General features: G+C 42.3%; 1 protein-coding gene across 8 annotated transcripts; it reads right to left on the minus strand.

Moving 5' to 3' along the window:
- Positions 1–1,387: 1,387 nt before the first annotated feature.
- LOC131684927 (uncharacterized) lies at positions 1,388–9,009 on the minus strand. 8 transcript variants are annotated; one of them, XR_009304710.1, is made up of 3 exons: positions 1,731–9,009; positions 1,605–1,665; positions 1,388–1,541 (listed from the first exon to the last, which is right to left on the minus strand). XR_009304710.1 is itself a non-coding variant. In XM_058968200.1 (3 exons), exon 3 carries the CDS (start codon positions 8,323–8,325, stop codon positions 1,966–1,968), a length of 6,360 nt encoding a protein of 2,119 aa, XP_058824183.1. In that variant the 5' UTR covers positions 8,326–8,523; positions 8,587–8,647; positions 8,713–9,009; the 3' UTR covers positions 1,388–1,965. The 8 variants fall into 8 exon arrangements, 5 of the variants coding, with proteins under 5 accessions (XP_058824183.1, XP_058824184.1, XP_058824180.1 ...); XM_058968200.1 differs by having other exon boundaries at positions 1,388–8,523; positions 8,587–8,647; positions 8,713–9,009; XM_058968201.1 differs by having other exon boundaries at positions 1,388–8,406; positions 8,457–8,523; positions 8,587–9,009.
- Positions 9,010–20,918: the final 11,909 nt, after the last annotated feature.

Genomic DNA, 20,918 nt, shown 5'->3' on the forward strand with positions numbered 1-20,918 from the left:
TTTTAGAAGTTTTCTCTTGCCGTGTGGAACCGATAAGCTTCAGACTGCCACTATGTAACCGCCGTCGCCCTTATCGCTACGGAATCTGAAGCGAGAGCGACTCGAGGTCCGAAGGATTCCCTTTGAAGGATTCCCCGCGGGTCCGAAGAATACCATCCGCCAATCCGACCTACTAGACTGAGGCGCAAATTTGTTTCGCTGATCTCCCGTTTGCCCGAAAGTTGCAAGTTTTGCTCTTCTCTACCGGTCACCATCTACGCCTTCTCTCCCCTGTCCTTGATACAACTACTTCTACACCGATTTTGGAAATGACCAAGCATAAGTATCCGATAAAAAATCAAATTTGTATACCGTATTCCTAGTTTTAAGATAGTTGTAATTTCTACTCTTTGTTAAAACCATTGTCCCCCATCTTGTAAATAGAATTGTATCCCTAGTTTTAAAACATCTGTGAAATTTTTCATAAATATTTGTTCCCCCTTTTGTGTACCAAACTATATTGTTAGTTTTAAGATAACTGTAAATATTTCCTAAAAAACTATTAGTATTGAATTCCTTGTTTTAAAATTTTTCATAAAAAAAATCTTTTGCCCCCTCTTTTATATATAGAATTTTTTTTTTCTAGTCTTAAGATAGCTGTAAATTTTTTCTCTTTTTTAAAAAAATATTTCAACATTGTAACCTCCTAGTTTTAAGATATTCAAAATGTAAAAACAAAAGAATTCGGCACCGCCAAGCTAACGCATTTGTGCCTATCAAATAAACGAAATGAATAAAAAAAAAAAAAAATGAAAGCCATAATCATCTCAGACTCCAATAAAACTTGGTTTGTGAGAAGATGTTGTCTAATTTAGCAACAAAGCATATTTTTATTTAGGGGTTAAGTACTTTTTCATTTTTCATAAGATCGAAATTTTTTTATTACTTTATCTGAAAGTACAACTCCTTGAGAATGTTTTCCCATATTTTTATAGAGATCCGAGAAATAGATCGAAAGTTACAGTGCTTCCAAGCGCGCTTCGTCTACCAAGAGCAGTGGTAATTTGAAATTTTAAACTCGATTATCTCGAAATGTAGTTTTACTAAAAATGGTTTTTTCGCGATCACGATTGTCGAAAAACTACTGAATCAATTTTCTTATTTTTTCAATTGATCGTAATAAATTTTTCGCGTACCTTAACGATTCTTTTTTCATTCATAAATTTTTGTTTCATGGATAAGAATTTTTTAATACAATTTTTAGAGCTTAAAACAGCGTTTTTTACTAAAAACGTTCTCGAATGCAAGAAAAAGTTATTTTTTATTCAACTAATCGTAAAGGTACGGGGAATACTCATATACTAATGGAATTTGTTGAGTTTTGGGATTTTAGATGATGTTGGGTGGATTGAATAAACGGCTTTTCAGCATGAATCAGCTAAAAGCTGTGGAGCTTTATTAATGAAATGCCCTAGGAAACTTATACGCTACTTACATCGGTTCAATACGTAATCCTTCTTCTTCCCAACAATTGTGCAGGTGGAATACTATTCCGTTTAAAGCTACAATTTGGATCAAAATGTTAATTTTCAGGGCGAACAAATTCACGCCACGTTTGTCCTAACCTTAACTTGAACAATCCGACACCGTCCGTTCTGACCGACAGTATTCTTGTGCTACTATCACCTGTTAAGGAATATAATTCAGGGTAAGGATTAAAAGAATTCCTCTCCGACGTAGGTTCTACTTACGGGATTTAAATTTTTGCTTGTGATGTTCACGAATTCAATGGTCTATATTTTCAACTACTAACTAACAAATTTCATCTATATTTTTTCTTATATCTTCCTCTCATCTGTGCATGACGTCTATCTTTTTCTATCCTACCATTTCAAACGATCCTTTTTTCCTTTTTTTCTATCCTTCCATTTCAAACGGTCCTTCTTCCCTTTTCCTATCCTTCCATTTCAAATGGTCCTCACTACATCAAAATTGTCCTTCACCGACAGGTGGTCGACCGTGGAGTTGGAAGGGGTCAGCGGGACATACCGTAACACTCCCCGACCCGTAAGGCTGGTTAGCTATCTCCGGTTCAGCTTTACCTTCTGCTGTTCCCGGCTGAAGCCCCACCTTTTCTATGTCGATCCGCGCCAGCTTTGCTACAGGTCGATGCACCATTCCGTCGGGAGTCTGCACCACGGCATCGCGAACTCGCCCATCTCGGCCCACCACGACCTTGGCTACACGTCCTCGAATCCATCCGTTGCGTATCTTCTCCTCCACGATGATCACCGAATCTCCTACCTCGATCGGTTTTGTCTCCTCAAACCACTTGGTACGACGTGCGATGGTAGGAAGATATTCCCGCACCCACCGGCGCCAAAACTGATCTACCATTGTACGGCATAGATTCCAGTCGCTCCTGCAGGCTTGTCTTGGATCCGTAAGCGTCTTCGGAGTCTGCGTTACGCCGCTCGAGCTCATTAGAAGAAAGTGGTTCGGTGTTAGAGCCTCCTGTTGCGCCGTCTCCAGAGGAATATATGTTAGCGGTCTCGAATTGACCACACTCTCAGCTTCCACTAGCAACGTTGCCAGCGTTTCTTCGTTCGGCGTTCGAGAAGACTCCATTGCAGCAAGAGCGGTTTTCACCGACCGCACTAGACGCTCCCAGGCGCCACCCATGTGAGGTGATCCAGGTGGGTTAAACACCCATTTCGTGTTCGCGTTGGTGAACGTTTCGGCAAGCTGGCGCTCGATTTTGCCCATCTCCTGCTTAAGTTCGTTGCTCGATCCCACGAAATTTGTGCCCCTGTCGCTGCGGATCTCCACAGGTGCTCCTCTGCGTCCGATGAAACGCCTGATCGCCATCTTGCAAGATTCCGTTGAAAGTGTGTGAGCGACTTCGAGATGGATTGCTCGTGTGGTCATACACGTGAACAGAGCTACCCATCGTTTTGCAATACTTCGGTTCACCCGCACGCCGATCGGCCCGAAATAGTCGACGCCTACGTAGGAAAATGGACGTACGTACGCCTGCAACCTGGCCGCCGGGAGTGGAGCCATTCGGGGTGTCGCCAGACTTGGCTTCTTGACTTTACACAAGGCGCACTCTTTAGCCACCTTACGCACGAACGGGCGCAGTTGCGATATGTGGAAACGCTGTCTCACTTCGTTCACGACAGTCTCGCCATTGGCGTGAAGAAATCGTTGGTGGTACCATTCAACCAGCAGTCTAGTCACTGGATGGGCTTTCGGCAATATTACTGGAAACTTAGTGTCAAACGCGGCGACGGTCGCAGCAGATATCCTTCCATCAGAACGAATAACACCTGCTTCGTCCAAGTACGGAGACAGTTTGTATATTTTGCTAGTTTTCTCTAGCCGCGCCTGTTGTCCTGGCTGCTTGTCCCGCATTACTGACAAAGTCGCCACCTCGTCCGGATACTGCTCACACTGCACCCAACGAAAGAGTGTGGTTTCGGCTGTTGCTAATTCCTCTTGAGTGAGTGGTCCGTCCAGTCGAGTCTCTCGTTTTACCGTTCGCCGTAGATTTTGTACGTAGCGATGAACATGTGCTACCGATCGATACAAATGCGTCAGTTTCGAGAATCGCTCCCACCTCACAAGTTGTGGCGGTACGATAACCTCCTTGTGCACCAAACACGACCTCAGCTCTTCGTCGGTCGTCGCGCCGACTGAATCTGCATCTACGGTCCATTGATCTTCTGGCAAATATAAATCGTTGTCACCACGGAACCAACGGCCGCCTGAGGACAAACACGGCCCTTTTCCCCACTTTGTCGCATCGTCGGCGACGTTCTTTCTCGATGATATCCAACGCCATTGCTTCGCCTCCGACTTGGACAAAATCTCACCTACTCGGCAAGCTACGAACTGGCGATATCTTCGATGATCTGAATTTATCCAAGCCAGCACCGTCTTAGAGTCACACCATAACACTGTCTTCTCGACTACGAGCGAGTGCCCAGTGAGGATGGTCTTCATCAAGCGAACTCCGATTACCGCTGCCATCAACTCCAACCGTGGGATGGAGTGTGCCTTCAGTGGAGCCACCTTGGATTTCCCACCGACTAACGCAACAGAAATCCCATCCGGAAATACCGCCCGAAAGTAAGCGACACACGCATAAGCTTCTTCGCTAGCATCCACGTAGATATGCAGTTGCAGCGACAAGATATCTTTCACCGAACGTTGCGGAAAGTAGCAACGCGGAATGCTAATCTGGTCCAGATGTTTGAACAAACTCGTCCACCGCATCCACTTCCCAAGTAACTCCTCCGGAATTAGTTGATCCCATGTCGTCTTCGCCCTCCACAGCTCCTGGATTAGTACCTTGCCGTGTATGAGGAAAAAACACAACAATCCTGCCGGATCGAATGGGCTCATCACTACTCGCAGTGCCTGGCGCTTAGTTGGATGCTCCGCACCCACCGCTAGCGTCGTTGTAAACGTGAAGACATCGTCGACCGGCTTCCAGTACATCCCGAGCACGCGTTCGGTTGAACTGTTCTTGTCCAGCTGGAGACACTTTTCTGTGACTGGGTCTCTCTCCCCGACCCGTGCGAGAACCTCGGTGGAATTTGAAAGCCAGTTCCGCAGATGAAATCCGCCGAAAGAGTGGACCAGTTTGACTTCATGTGCCAGCTTCACCGCTTCGTCAACGTCGTCAGCGCTGTCCAAGTAGTCATCCACGTAGTGCTTCCGGATAATTGCGTCGGCTGCAACTGGATACTGTCTTGAATGCTCCTTAGCGTTCAAATTCTTCACGAATTGTGCCGAACACGGTGAACACGTTGCACCAAACGTTGCGACGTCCATCAAATACACATCGGGGGCTTGTGTAGGATCATCTCGCCAAAGCAGTCGTTGCGCATGTCGATCTTCTCGTCGAATCCAAATCTGGTGAAACATCTCCTTCAGATCCGCGCACAGAGCGACCCGTTTCTCCCGGAAACCGTATAGAACATTGAGCAACGTATTTAGCAGATCCGGCCCTTTCAACAGCATCGTGTTGAGTGCGACTCCATCCACTTTGGCCGCTGCATCGCAGAAGATACGAACCTTGGACGGCTTCTTGGGATTGATGACCACTCCTAAAGGTAAGTACCACGTACGCCGTGGATCTGAATCATCGAGCTCCTTCCGGGTCGCTTTGTGTATGTACCCTTTCGCTTGATACTCAGAAAGCTGTCTCCTCACACTTTCGCCGATGAGTAAATCCCTCTGCATACGCCTTTCCAAACACTGCAGTCGTCGAACCGCCATCTGGTAGCTGTCCGGGAACTCGAAGCTATCGTACTTCCAGAGAAGCCCAGTTTCGAATCGCTGTCCGACCCGCTTAGTAGTTTCCATCAGGATCCGATTTGCTCGTTGAGTTTCCGCGGACTCAGGATGGGCGACTTCCATTATACCCAGACTCTCGACTGAGAAAAACTTCTCCACGAGCTCATGTAGGGTCTGCTCGGCCTCCTGGCACTCGCATATGTGGAAACTATGAACGATATCCCCTGACTTGTCCTGGTTGGATCCGTAGACCGTCCATCCCAAACGTGATTTTGCTGCTATCGGCTCTCCCGGTCGGCCATCTCGTAGCTTGAGTGTCGATGTAACGTGAGCGTTGTCGTTTCCGATGAGGATGCGCGGTACCGCTTGATCGTAATCATCGATCGGTAGGCCCTTTAGGTACGGAAAGGTTTCTGCGAGTTCCGCGTACCGCAAGGATTGTCGTGGTAAGTCCAGCTTGCTTACGGTGCGCACGTCCGACAAAGAATGTTTGGATGCTCCTGACCGTCCTGCTATTTCCAATGCGACCCGTTGAGAATTAGCTTCTGACCTCTTCACGTTCGCCGTCCACTGCAAGCACAATGGTTGCGGATCTCCTACAACCCCAAGGTCCTTTACCAACTCTTCGTCAATCAGCGTTCTCTCCGAGCCGTCGTCCAAGAAAGCATACACGGACACAGATCGATTGTTCCCATACAAAGTCACTGGAATAATACGAAAAAGCGTAGTCTTCCCAGCGGAATGATGGTTGGTGACAGCTTTGGAACTACTTGGCTTAGCTTCATTCGATACTTGCCTGGACCCATTCTTCGCCGAATTTCCGTCGTTCCCAAACTTCTTACAGCCATTTCCTGGCGTCTTTCCGTTTTCCCTGGCCTGCTGGGCTTCATTTGTGTCCCGTTTGGAGTGCAGCAAAGGGTGGTGACGCCGTTGACACCCGTCGATATCGCATTGCTTGCGATTCTTGCAGGGGCGCCTTCCGTGTGCTCCAAGACAGAGCCGACACAAGCCGAGTTTCTGTATTGTCTCCCAGCGTTCATCGACCGTTTTCTTGTCGAACTCTGAGCAGTCTTTTACCCGATGCCCCGGGTTTTTGCAAATGAAACACGCTGGGCTTGATGGGCGCATCGTAACGCCAGATGCTTCTTTGTTCGTCGCCATCAAAGAAGAATCCTCCATTGAGTGAGTTCCGCAGAAGTTTTTGTCCTTTCCTATTCGCGGCTGCTGTACAGGTTGCGGCCTAGGATCGTAGTTCACGGTCACGTCGGATGCCGCTCGCACGAGCGTCTGCATATACTGCGAGAAAGAACGCAGGTTCACTTCCCCGCAGCGCTGCTTGTATAGCGACCAGTCCAGTTTCATATGTGCTGGAAGCTTCTCTACCAACTCGAACAGTAGCATCGGATTGTTGAGATGCGCTTCATGCCTCCCGGCTTCCAGATGATCACAAAAATTCTGCACCGCCATACCGAAACCGATTAGCGTATCTAGTCTTTCCTGTTTTGGCGCAGGTACCCCTCGGATCCTCTGCAACAACGCATGGATCAACAATTCCGGTCTACCATAAAGTGTCTCCAGCGTAGCTAAAACATTTGGGACGCTCGCCGGTAGCAACAGTCGACTCCGCACCGATTCAAGTGCGTGCCCCTTCAAACACCGTTGCAACCTCGCCAAATTTTCCTCGTTCGAAAACCCACACGTCTGAGTAGAGTTAACGTACGAGCTAATGAATAGCGGCCAGTCCTCCGGATTACCAGAAAAGATTGGCAACTCCTTGTTCATCACGTGTCTTGCCGCCAATTGTCGTGGTGTCGGTCCCCAATACGCCTGCTCGTCATGCAACGGAGGTTGCTGCGCACCAGCCTGGAACTCCGCAAACCGTGGTTGCTCCTGCGGTCCCAATTGGATTCCTGGTGGCACCGTCTGCCTTCTCGAAAACCTTTGCTCAGTGGGGATCACAGACGGTAACGGATGGCCGGCGTACGACTGGGAATACTCTCCTCCCAGTAATTCTTCCACTGTCACTGGACCTCTAATTGGGCCTGCACTATCTCTATTCACTGCGGTCGATTGCGCGGCGATTGCAAAATTCGGATTACCAACTCGCGGAATGACAAACGAATTGCCTGCTGGAGGAGGCTGGGTGAGAGGAAAGGGATAGTTTTGGAAAGCATGCTGCTTGGGGATTACATTTGCGATGCCTTTGCTAGGCCCGGCGAGCGCGGAGGTAACCGAGAAAATGTTAGCCTGACCGCTACCAACTATTGGCGCTGTTGTGCTTTCGGCTCGACCGATAATACCCCCTAACGTTGGCTCCAACCCTGACTGCCCTAACGAAATACCTGCCAACGCTGCTTCTAGAATACCCTCGTTAATGCTAGTTGGTTGCTGCATGCCGTCCTGCCTAGCTTGTATTCCAGTTGCTGTCGTCGCGTTACTCGTACCAATAGCTGGAGCCTTCTCCGTCGGGACAACCAACGTCGAATGGGCGACCTTCCACTGCTGTACCTTGCTGAAGGAACTCTGCACTGAGGCGACACTCCGGTTGTCTTCATCGCCTTCCCCACCTAGGTCAATCACCTCTCTCAAACGGAATGACTCGTTCATTACCGCCTGCTCTAGCTGCAATTGCCTCCGCTCAAACTCTGCTTCCTTTTTCTGCTTCTCTTGCTCCATCTTCCGCTCGTGCTCCCGGCGCTCCAACTCTATACGCTTCATCGCCAAAGCCTTCTGGGCCTCAAGTCTCTCGAGCTGTAGGCGAGCCCTTATTGCTCCAGCACTACAGGTTGAAGTGCTCGTTCCTGCTTTGCTGTTAGCCTTGCTTCCGGGTGCATCAATCACCGGAATCTGTGCCGACGGTCTCTGACAGTTTGGGCATGTAAACGGTCGGTCTGTCGCATCAATGCTGTCGTTCACACCCACACAGGAAAAATGCCACCACGAATCACAGTGACAACAGCTTACCATCCGATCCGTGTCAGGTTCATTACACTGGTTACAGTGTGTTTCCACGGTGGGGGCACTTCCTGTACAATTCGGCATTGCTTCGTGGTTATCTTGGACGATCTTTTAGATTGTTGGGTGGATTGAATAAACGGCTTTTCAGCATGAATCAGCTAAAAGCTGTGGAGCTTTATTAATGAAATGCCCTAGGAAACTTATACGCTACTTACATCGGTTCAATACGTAATCCTTCTTCTTCCCAACAATTGTGCAGGTGGAATACTATTCCGTTTAAAGCTACAATTTGGATCAAAATGTTAATTTTCAGGGCGAACAAATTCACGCCACGTTTGTCCTAACCTTAACTTGAACAATCCGACACCGTCCGTTCTGACCGACAGTATTCTTGTGCTACTATCACCTGTTAAGGAATATAATTCAGGGTAAGGATTAAAAGAATTCCTCTCCGACGTAGGTTCTACTTACGGGATTTAAATTTTTGCTTGTGATGTTCACGAATTCAATGGTCTATATTTTCAACTACTAACTAACAAATTTCATCTATATTTTTTCTTATATCTTCCTCTCATCTGTGCATGACGTCTATCTTTTTCTATCCTACCATTTCAAACGATCCTTTTTTCCTTTTTTTCTATCCTTCCATTTCAAACGGTCCTTCTTCCCTTTTCCTATCCTTCCATTTCAAATGGTCCTCACTACATCAAAATTGTCCTTCACCGACAGGTGGTCGACCGTGGAGTTGGAAGGGGTCAGCGGGACATACCGTAACAGATGATCTATTGATCTTCAATCGTGATCACCGCAAACCTCTTAAATAAAAACGGTTTTCGGGAAAAGCCATAACTCCACCAATTATCAAATATTTTTATAAACGTATGCTTGTTTATTTCACTGAAAAGTGTACTACCAAAATATTATAAGTTTGATGTAATGAAATAATTGCTTTATTCATTTACATAAATTCAAATTTTCTTGACATTTTTATCATTAAAGGGTATGTAACTCCTTAACAGTGGCGTAGTAGCGGGGGGGGGGGGGGGTTTTGGGGACGAAACCCCCCCCCCCCCCGAAATATTTTGGAGAAATTTGAGAAAATTGAATGTGTTGAACAAAAAAATGCCTAATATTTTAAATGAAATTCTCAAAGTTTCATTTGCAAAAGTTATCTTGTGAAAATATTTCCTTGTAGTGAAAATTGGCTGCAGACTCGATACCTTCCTTTCGGCACGTTGTGGAGGCTAGCTCAACCGCCGAGGACTATAACGAGTAGATCGCGGCGAAGCGAGGATCTAGGAGCTTAATGGTTCACGAAACGGATATCGGTACCGAGAGAAATTTCGCCACATTCTGTAGTCCTTGACTGACGGCGAACATGGACTGGAGAGTGTGAGAGAAGTATCCCCATAGAGATCACCAGGCGATTCGCAACCGCATCGGCCAATGGAACCCTGCTGCAGCACGAAGAAGGACAGGCGGCAAGCTAAAGTGGAAGACGAAAGCCTTCAACGAAAACTTCTTTGTTGAGTTACTTCGGCGAACAACGGAATCAAGTACGTTGATACGGCTGACGGCTAACAAGAAGGATTGCGACGGCTTGTGACGTTACAATGTCACGAAAACTAGGGCCATGCAGTAGACGGCGTGCAGCTTACTGGTTAAATGAGTAACTCAATACGCTACACGCTGCTTGTCTTCGAGCCAGAAGGCGGGCTCAGAGCGCAAAATCGGAGCGCATCTAGAAGGTAGGGACTCTTTAAAACGGGAGATCAAGCTTAGCAAGCCAATTGCCATAAGGATCTGTACTGAGAAATAAACGTCAATCCCTGGGGGACGCGTACTGAGTCGTCATGATGAAGACGAGGGTTCGTCGACACCAGTTGAAACATGCCCGGGTAAGCTAAAGATAATCGTTGAGGGTCTCTTCCCGAATCACGATACAAATACCTGGTCACCGACACCGTACGGCGAAGAAGAAGGAGGTAACACAGTCGAGTGGCAAGTGACTAACGACGAGCTCAAAGACACGTCGAGGTGACTAAAATCAAAGAAAACCCCCGGTCCGGATGGAATACCAACCATGGCGGAAGTCACCGGGCCATTCAGCCTCGAATAGACCAATGCGCAGCGTGGCATAAAAGAATGTGGCATCCTGAAGAGCTACTTCCAGAGTAGAGCACTGCTATACCAGACGAACAAAAGGACAGAAGGCGATGCGAGTCGCAGCGGGCGTTACTCAGGGCTCCATTCTCTGTCCAACACTTTGGAATGGGATGCACTGATAATATAAATTCGTGAATATAATGAATCATGTAATGCACGAATTCATGCGTCGTTTTCTGCAACGAAGTATTTTCGTGCCCTGTAAATAGTAAGTTTCGTTCATTTTATGAATAAGAATGGCCGTATGGTGAACGAAAGCTTTCGTAAATTTTACACATTTAATGTATGTACACTGCACGAATGTTATCGTTGATAACGACATTATTTTTCGTGAATGAAATGAAATGTTTTTTTATTTTAATAAACGTTTGTGTATATTACGAACGATTTCGTTGGTCGCACGAAATTTTTTCGTTTATATTAGAAGTTTTCGTATTTATTAGCCTCTTATTGTTCTTTTGGGATCGATGTTTGACAAAATGGTTTTTTTATTTAAAAAAATCGATGTTGCCAAATCGATTTTATTGTGGTACGAAGAAATGGCCGCTTGATGAACGAAAGTTTTCGTAAATTTTACTTATTTAGTTTACATTGCACGAAAGTTATCGACATTATTTTTCGTGAAAGAAACGAAATGTTTCGTTTATTTTAATAAACGTTTATGTATATTACAAACGATTTCGTTGGTCGCATTCGATCTTTTAGGATCGATGTTTGACAGCACCGATATTGCTCCGGCAGAGAAAAACTCAAAATTGTTCATACAAAATCAACGAGCAGTTCGCGACGGCTCAATCGATTCTGTACTGCTCCAGATTCTGAATCAACTGGAAGCGAAAGAGGTTCAAGGAATCTTCCTGCAACCGGCGGACACGGATACGACTACTAAATAGTCAGACAACAACAATTATCTGACGAATATCAACAATGGCTCCATATTGCTCTTTTGACGTGGACTTTTGATGAATGGTGCTCGTAAATATTATAAAGATATTCGTATATAACAGCGAACGACTCGTTTGCTGAATGAAGCTGTTTCATAATAAGCCAGCGAAAGTCATTTCGTAGTTTTCATGAAAAACTCGTAATACAAAATAAAAGAGTTTCGATGGAACTACGAACGGTTCATCATATGTACGAAAAATTCGTATATTTTATGAAAGTTGTTTGTACGAAATTAATTCCTAGCGATTTACGAATATATTCTATTAGTGTGGGGTCTTAACACTGCGGCTGCCCAGGAAAGTGAAAATCGTTGGTTTCGTGGACGATGTGTCAATAACGGTGAGACACTTGAAGAAATGGAGGTGTCGGTGACGGAGACAATAGATGCGATCGAGAGCTGGATGAACGGGTCAGGCTGCAAATAGCTCACTACAAGACGGATTTATGTTGGACAGCTACTGCAAAGCGGTTCAGCGGATACAGATCACCATCGAAGAGCATGTGAATGCATCGAAGCGTGCACTGCAGCAATTTGGAGTGATAATCGACGACTGATTGAGCTTAAACAACCACGTTGATTACACATGCGAAATGTCGGGTCTTTATCTAGTGTTTCGTCATCGATACTGCGATATGGGGCTCCTGCTTGGGGTGCGGCGCTGAAAACCAAGAGAAACCGCGAAAAGCTGAACAGGACTCTTCGACTGCTGGTCGTACGAGTTGCGATTGCGTACCGGAGGCAGTATGCCTTGACGCCGAGATGATTCCCATCTGCATTACCCTGACGGAGGATATCAAGTGCTACAATCGATGAAACGTGAGGAAGATGATGAGAATCGATTCGATGGTAACGTAGCAGCAGGAATGGGATAATACGGAGAAAGGAAAAAGGACCAACCGGCTCATCCAATCCTGTCGACGTGGGTCAATAGAAAGCACGGAGAGATAACCTTCCACCTGAAACAGCTCCTACCGAGCCACAGATGCTTAAGGAGTATCTTCATCGGTGTGGGTACGCAACGTCAACACTGTACCGGGAGTGTGAGAACGTCGAGGAGACACCGGAGCGTCTTTGAATGTCCGAGGTTTGAAGTCTTTGAATGTCCGAGCAGAGTCTTTGAATGTCCGAGGTTTGAAGGGACGTGCAGGGAGCTACTTAAAACGGGAGGACCGGACATCAACCCGGATAATGTAGCCTACAGAATTACAAGCGACGTAGGGACGTGGAACGCAGTAAACAGAGATATGATGTAGATCAGTGATTCTCAACCTGGGGTCCGCGGGCCCCTAGGGGGGCGCGAAGTCATTGCTGGGAGTCCGCGAAGATAAATATATTTTCCGAGTGCATATTGAATTTCAAATCTTGTTTCCTAACAAATTGAAAATAACATATTGATAGCATACAAAATTTATGTTTATCTGTGGGGGTCCACAGCAACCTAGTGTGATATCTAAGGGGTCCGTGGTAAGAAAAAGGTTGAGAACCGCTGATGTAGATCGACACCGTCTTACAGCGGAATGGACATCGAACAACGGTTTCGGGAGAGCAATCACCGCCAGGGAACTCTCCGCAGGAATAAGCTAGATCCACCGCCGAGGACTAGTCGAATAGACTGCAACAGAGCAGCGAGTATGAGTCGTCGAAACGCCAGCGAACCGGACGTCACGCTCCATGCGGATTCGCCCGACCGACCACGGCACCCCACCGGTTGTTCCGATAGAAAAATAGCGAAAACCAAAGAAGAATCGATATTGGGAAAACTTTTTTCGCCAGGGAACTCTCCGTTAGCGTAAGCTAGATTCACCGCTGGGGACTAGACTGAGTAGACAGCGACGAGACACCACTAGTCGCGGGTCATCGGCGCACCAGTGCATCAGATACCCTGCTTCACCAGAATCGCCGAACTGACCTCGGCATCTAGCTGATTAGCTTGATCTCGGGAGAACTTCTCTCGCCGGGGAATTCTCTGTCGGAGTAGGTCAGGTCCTTCGTCGGGGACTAGACCGAGTTGTTCGCGAACAAGTCGAGGACTGAATGGACCATCAAGGAAGTAGTGCTAAATGGCCCAAGAGGAGAACTAAATGGCTTAAAGGAGTTGCGGTGCTAAATGGCACCGGTTACGGAGTCAAAGGGATCAAGAAGTTGTGGTACTGAAACCAAATAAGAATCGGTATCGGGAGAACTTCTTTCGTCTGGGACCTCTCCGTCAGTTTACAGTCAGATTCACCGCCGGGAACGAGACCGCGTGGACCGCGACGTTACACCACCAGTCGCGCCGGGGATCCAGCAAACCGGATGCCCTACTCTACCGGAATCGCCGAACTGACCGCAGCACCTGGCTGGTTGGCTCGAACTTCTCTCGCCGGGGAACTTTTCGTCGGAGTAGGCTAGATCTATCGTCGGGGACTAGACCGAGTAGTTCGCGAACCAGTCGGAAGCTCAACGAGGAAGTGGTACTGAATGGCACAAGGGAAGTGAAGGGCTCAGTAAATTAGACAGTCTGAAGTTTGCCGCCCAGATTGTCCTCCTAGGGGAAGAGCATTAATTCTATACCAACAGCTTTACTACCTTGACTACCCAAACCCGTTCCCTGAGTTGTTGGTTTTTGAACATTTTTTTCTCCTGCTCAGAATATTTTTGAACATTTTTTCAAATATATAAAAAAAAATCATATCCCCCCCCGAAAAATTTTCTTACTACGCCACTGCTCCTTAATCAAGAATCCCATTAAAAAGAGTTTACGTCATCAAACGAATATTTCATTATTACTTCTTTATTTTCTTGTTTAGTGCTGAGGAAGAATCAGAGAAAGAAAAAAACCACCACAACATTATGTATTAAATTTTATATATAACATTTGTCTTAGAATTATCTTCAAGCATGCTATTTTGTACTATTTTTATACAAGGAAAATATTTTTAGTTCATCTTTTGAATTAGAAAACCATTTCTACTTCGCCACTAGGAATAGACACAAAACTGTGGAATTTTTGAGTACCAGATATTGTTTTGGAGTTATTATACAGCTCTTCGAATTCTTTTGACATTTTGTTGTGAATATGTAGCAGAACATTAATTTTGTGATATTTTTATCAGTTTGTTAAACTGCTCAGTTATATAACTCTCTGGGAGTTGTTATGGTATTTCCATAGTCGCGAGCAAGACTGGATGTTTTTGCCATTCGCTTGAGAGTACCACCAATAGCATCACAGGACCCTTTTCCATGGGATGCTGCAACAAAATGCCATTCTGCGCTTAACTCATACTTTGATTGGAATCTACACAAGCTTGCGAAGTTTTTCTTATTTTTGTATTGTGCTACTGCTCCATCAGATATAAAATAAATTTTAGAAATTTATTAGTTTTGAGAGGAACAAATGAACTGCAGTCTTCATGTCTTCCAGTCTTCTAGTCTTCTAGTCTTCCAGTCTTCCAATCTTCCAATCTTTCAGTCTTCTGATCTTCCAATCTTCCAGCCTTCCAGTCTTTATTCAAGTTTGTTATGAATATATACCAAGTTCGTTACTGATACTTTTTGCATGTATCAGGCAACTAGCAGCTGGGAAAATGGAATCTGAGATGATTATGACTTTCATTTGTTTAATTTTTGATAAAAATGCACTGAAAAAAGTCAGTTTAGTTTGGACAAGGAAAATTTTTATTCAAATAACTTTTCAAATAAATTTCATCCAAATCAAAAATGGGTATTTTTGTAAATCGACTTTAAATTTTTAAAATCGATTTTTTTCAGTGTAGGAGTCAACGAAGAATTTTTTCAATATTTTATTCAAAAATTTGACTAATTTTATGAAAATCACTCCTACAACATTTTTAGGACTTGTCATTTTTAGACTATAGCCATTTGAAAAAAAGTTGGTAAAGAAAGTTTGGCCCTTTTCAAAAGACAGTCTAGATCATTTTTGGAAAAACAAAGTATGCAAAGTGGCTTTTTGTGACAAAGTTTTCATGTACAGTAAGTTTCATTAAAATCTGAGAGGGTGCTGCCAACATTTGTTCGAGTTGGCGCGAAATTCGTCAAAAGTAGCCCTATTGCTCATATTTAGAGATTGTTGAAACTATGACAAAAAAAATTATCTTTAATTTTTTATTGATTATACATATAATATAGGCATTTTTTTACTTTATTCTTTACTATATTTTATTCTATGTACTTTGATGATTTGTTAATTTTATTTGTTATTTTTGCTCATTTTGTTTATTAGATTCATTTTTGTATTTTATTAATTTGAATCGTTTGATCAAGAACAGAAATTTTATATGATGTTTAAATTTATTGGTTTTTATGAAATTTATTCATGTAATCATTTTTATTCCTATCACTTATGAATTCATTTTAATCATTTTGTTTATTTTTTTCATTGTTTATTTAAATTGTTCTTTAATTTTTTCCATCAATTTGTTTATTTGTGTTATTCTTTTTAATTTATTTTGATGTAATTTCCTTGTTTTATTTAATTAATTTTATTAAATTTCCTCATATTATTCATTTTGTTCATATTGCTAATTTTATTTGCTTAATTCATATCATTAGTTCTTTTTACTTTAATCATTTTATTCGATTAATTCATTTTATTTGTTATATAAATTTTATTCATAAATTCATTTGGTTGGTTCTACTCCTTATATTTATAAGCTATTCATTTCCCTGTCTTCTAGCCGTGAGGTCGAATTTCGAGCATCGTTTTCCAAGATGTATTTATTGCGGTTTTTTTATTTCGCTGATCAAAAAAATTAACTATTTCTTTTACCTAGAATCCCAAATAGCTCGTGTCTGGCCATAGTAACACTTTTTAAATCAAAACTCGTAAACACACGATATACTAAAAATTTTAGAACGGAACATGCCTACACAAACGAAAACACGACTTTATAGAAAACGCATAATAAAATAAAAGTTTAAATAGAATATTATTATTGAAACTTACGATTTAATCGGTTTTGCCAGGGTGATAGATATTCCATTCATTTATAGATATTATATAGGTATAAATTACAAATATGTAAAACAAAAAATTTTTTTTTGAAATCGCCCAACCGGAATTTGCTCATTTTATTCATTTAAAACAATTTATTTATTTTATTCTATTCTTTTATTTCGTTCATTATATACATGTAATTCATTACATTTTATTGTTCATTTTATTCACTTCATTCATTCTCACTGCTAGATGCAATAAATGGTGTTTTTTCGGTGTATTTTGTCAATAATTACCACTTACTATGCAATGATATTGACTCATTCGTCATTTCGATCAAACTTTCTTTTATAATTCACAATGTTCTTAAATTGTTTTGATACGCCATTTTAAAAACTATGTCTGAAAAAAAAAACATTTGAACGAAAAAAAAGATTCTAGGGTAGAAACCAACATATTAATAAGGTTTAATATAAATTGAACGTTGTCGATACAAAAAACCTATTTTATTCGTTAGTTGGCCTGGTTAATGTGAGAAGTACTGTTATGGGCCAAGTGCAAAATGATCAAAATATCACTTTTAACATTGGACGGTTTATTTCACAATAGTTCTTAATAATCAAAATAAGACATCAAAATTTGAGATCAGCTTAGATTATTTTCTGGAAATAAAAAAAAAATTTCGCGATTATCAACTTCATACCACTTGATACCTAGCCCTTGCGTAGTTTCTACAGTCAACGGTGAAAAAATTAATCATAACTCTTTTGTCGCAGATTTGCGCAAGATCGCATTAAGATTTCCTTAAAGTACGCAAAAATTGCCACAAATTAAAGTTGGAGTGATCCGTTTCTGCCTTTTCCTTCCTATTTGAAAACCTAGTTGTATGATTGCATTATAGCGCCATATGTTTTCCATGAAAGGAATGAAAAACATCTTTCAACACCCCTAGTTCAAAATGCTCTGGAGAGCTTATTTGTCATACGATAATCAAGAAAATTGGAAGTATGATGTCTGAAGTGCCGTAGAATTGGGAAAAAATAATATGGCATATGAATTAAATAAAAACTTTCTGGGGGTTTTTGCCATCGCGGCATCACTGTGCAACCTTGCTGTAACGCTGAAGGATCACGGGTGGAGAGAGATTTGGGCTAAGGGACCATTCATAAATTACGTAACGCAAAAATTGCCCAAAATTGACCCCCCCTCCCCCTGCGTAACAAATTGTCACAAATTTTTCAATCCCCCCCTCCCCTGTTACGTAACAAATTCCAAGAAATAATTTTTTTTTCTTCGATGAAAACATGTTACGTAACGATCTAGTTAACACCCCCTCCCCCCTATGTCACAACTTGTCGTACCCCCTCCCCCCTAAAAGCGTTACGTAATTTATGAATGGTCCCTAAGCGCTTATTTAAAGGCGGCGCTGGCTCGTCTTGTCAGGGCTGCTTTAGGGCATGTGGTATTTAGGCCTAGAACGTGTAGGGCCCACTACCTCGTCGTACCACACCCGCAGTCAGCCCCCGCTACATGGTTCGGGCCGCGAATCATAACTAGTTGCTATCGCGACTAAGCATTATCCACCACCCGCCCGGTTGCTTCCAGCTCAGCTTCCCACCTAGCGTTACTCTACCACCACGGGGCCCGAGTAATTTGTTAATTTGAACATTTATAATATTTAGAACAATCAAAGGTACAATATGAATTCACAAAATTGTTTTCTTGATTCAATTTGTGATACGCACTGATTCAAATGTTTATAGCGTTTAAAACGACACAAAACTAAGTTTTTAAAACAACAAAATTGTAGCTTTATTTCGATTGCTGTTATGATGAGATCAACAAAATATTTTTTTGATACAATTTTTTTTTCTATATTTGATCCAATAAATTATTTAAAGTTATTTCAACAATTGTTTTATTTATTACAACATACACTTTTTATTAAACACAGAACAATTTAATAAGTTTGTTGTTGTAACCCTCATATTATTTGAGAATAATAATTATTTTTCCGCGCTCTTTTGCGCGTTACATGCCATTGCAATTGAAAATCTTTTACGGGGTTGTCATACATCTCCGCATCGTCCAGCGTGCCGTTGGAAAGGTTGGCCCATGCCAAGGGTGCCAGCCTCAGAGGGGCACTGAAATCCTGACCGGTATTTAATTTTTGTGAGGATAAATCATGCTCACTCCCTTGCAGTTTAAAAGTTTAAAAGGCTCTGTTTCCCAGCATGCGTACCTTTCAAATCGAACAGCCTCTATCAAGTTAAATGATTCACACTCGAGGACTTTTGGCATTTCTTCCGGATACCTCAAGGTAGTATTTTAGAACCACTCATCTTTACCCTTTTTATCAACATCTGCTTAGTGTTGAAATGTAAAAAAAAACTGATGTATGCTATCGATTTAAAAATCTACAAACTCATCTTGTCTGCAGCTGATTGTTACATTAACGACATCCGATGGTGCGAAGAGACAATAAATGCAAAATAACTTCACTTGAGTACGCCATTCCCAGTATAGGCTCCATACCATGCAACATAAACTAGCTATGTATTGAAAGAGTACAGAAAAGCTTCGTTCGCTATGCTCTACGAGGCTCACCGTGAACTTTCCCACTGGACCTCGCAAACTACACCGAGCGATGTCAGCTTATCAAACTTGAACCACTCGCGGAACGTCGAGTAAACCTTCATCGTCTTTATGGATTCAACAGGTTATCTGCTAACATCGATTGTCCTACCCTCCTGTAGGAGATAAAATGAAAACTGCCCGAATTGCTTTAAATTGTTTGAACCAATAGCTCGCTAGCCGTGGTGGATTTTCTCAATATTTTCCCTAACAGAGAACCCCATAGTCGATATTGTTCGCTCTTTATATTCCGCCTTCTTTGTTATACATACGACCAGTAGAGATAATGAAATTACGTGGTAGTTCCCTTTTTGTTACTATCTTCTTAAATTATTCCATTCCGCAATTTAATCTAGCTTCTAATTGTATGCACAAGGATATTTTCATTTTCATCGCTTTCATTCGTTTGATTATTGTTTCGGTTTGTTTGGTTTTTATTTAATTACAATATCCTATCAACAGATAGCTGATCAGCGAAGCGAAGACAAATAAAAATATTTTTGTATGATATATTAAGCTAAAAAAGAACAAAATAAATACTCTTTAGTGCCTAATCAATGGTTAAATACAATTGCTTTTCAATTTATCCTTGTTACAGTTTGCAGTCTTAGTGACAAATAGAAAAACTCACAGAAAGAGAACGGCGAAGACAGCTTTGGATCGAAATCAACCGTCGAAACTTATTCCAATTAAACTTAAACAATTGATGATTTCAGGAGTTTTTATTGAAGGGCATTGTACAGTTAGTATTCATAAGCAACCCAAGCAACCAAAAGTTCGTATGAAAGAGCTGCTTCCCAGTAAAGTTCAGCCGGAAATGAACTGAAATTCTGGCTGGTTCCAGTTCGCATACCGGCTCCAGTGACACAACCGATTCTAGTTAGAATCGGTTGTGTCACTGGAGCCGGAATAGGAACTGGAACCAGCCAGAAATCCAGTTCATTTCCGGCTGAGCTTAACTGGGTTAAGCTTCTCGTTTCATTTACTCGTAATCAGAACCGTGCGATTTTTGAAAAGCGGTTTAAGCAGGCTACCAGTTTCATAGTTTTCACAGCATAAAAGTTATCTTTAAACTTGAAACTGTAATAAGAAATTATTATCCGAACTTGGTTGATTGAGTGTAGTTATATAGCACTTTGTGCTATATAACAAAACAACCATTATTTATAACAATCTAGTTGCCAAGTTACCAAAAATACTGTCTTACACCACTCTTCAATTGCTCTGAGTTTTTCTAGTGAAAAGCTGGCTTTCTTATGGTGATGAAAATACTTAATTGGATGGTTTTAGTTGAGGCTATGGTGCTTTGATTTTTAATCCAATGAATGCCCAATCCAAATAAGTTTTACTATTAGTATCATCCAAGTCAGCACATCTTCCGACTATCGTAGGGGTTTTATTCAAATGAATATTGAAATATTTCTAATTGCAAATGCCGACAGACACTAGCTCCACCTACTGATGTTCATCTGAAACTCTTGAATTTTGTGACAGCGATAAAAATCTGGGTGTACTCAAGTACAATTGATTCTAGTTGAAGAATAGTCCGAAATCGGCGTTTGTATCTGAGGTTACTAAATTTTGAATTTTACCAGACACGGTGTCACATACCTAATCGACCATTTAGTTGGCAACTTGTCCAATGTCCAAAAAATATTCCAAAATTGGTCAAAAGGGAACTAATATCGAGCGATTCGTTAAAAAGCGGATGGAAAAGACGGACGTTCGCTGAACGATTTTTGTTTCTTAGATAGTAGGCATTACACGGATACTGTAATTGGATATTGTCCTATATTCTCTTTTACTGTAAATGTTATGAAATGAAATGAACATATTAGAACTATCCACTATCCATTGAGATAATACTCGAAGTATATGCCAGAAAATGCACAATAACCTTAGTAGAACAAATGACACGAAAAAAGAAAATATGCTAATTCTGCATATTTCATTTCTCAGTGTAATTTACCAAATGGGATAATGGAAATATCATTC

Source organism: Topomyia yanbarensis, chromosome 2 (assembly GCF_030247195.1).
Source record: "Topomyia yanbarensis strain Yona2022 chromosome 2, ASM3024719v1, whole genome shotgun sequence".
In the NCBI taxonomy this organism is placed as follows: domain Eukaryota; kingdom Metazoa; phylum Arthropoda; class Insecta; order Diptera; family Culicidae; genus Topomyia; species Topomyia yanbarensis.

What these genes read in the sequence shown, in the direction of transcription:
- LOC131684927 (XM_058968200.1), bottom strand. Translation starts at nt 8,325, where the DNA reads ATGCCGAATTGTACAGGAAGTGCCCCCACCGTGGAAACACACTGTAAC.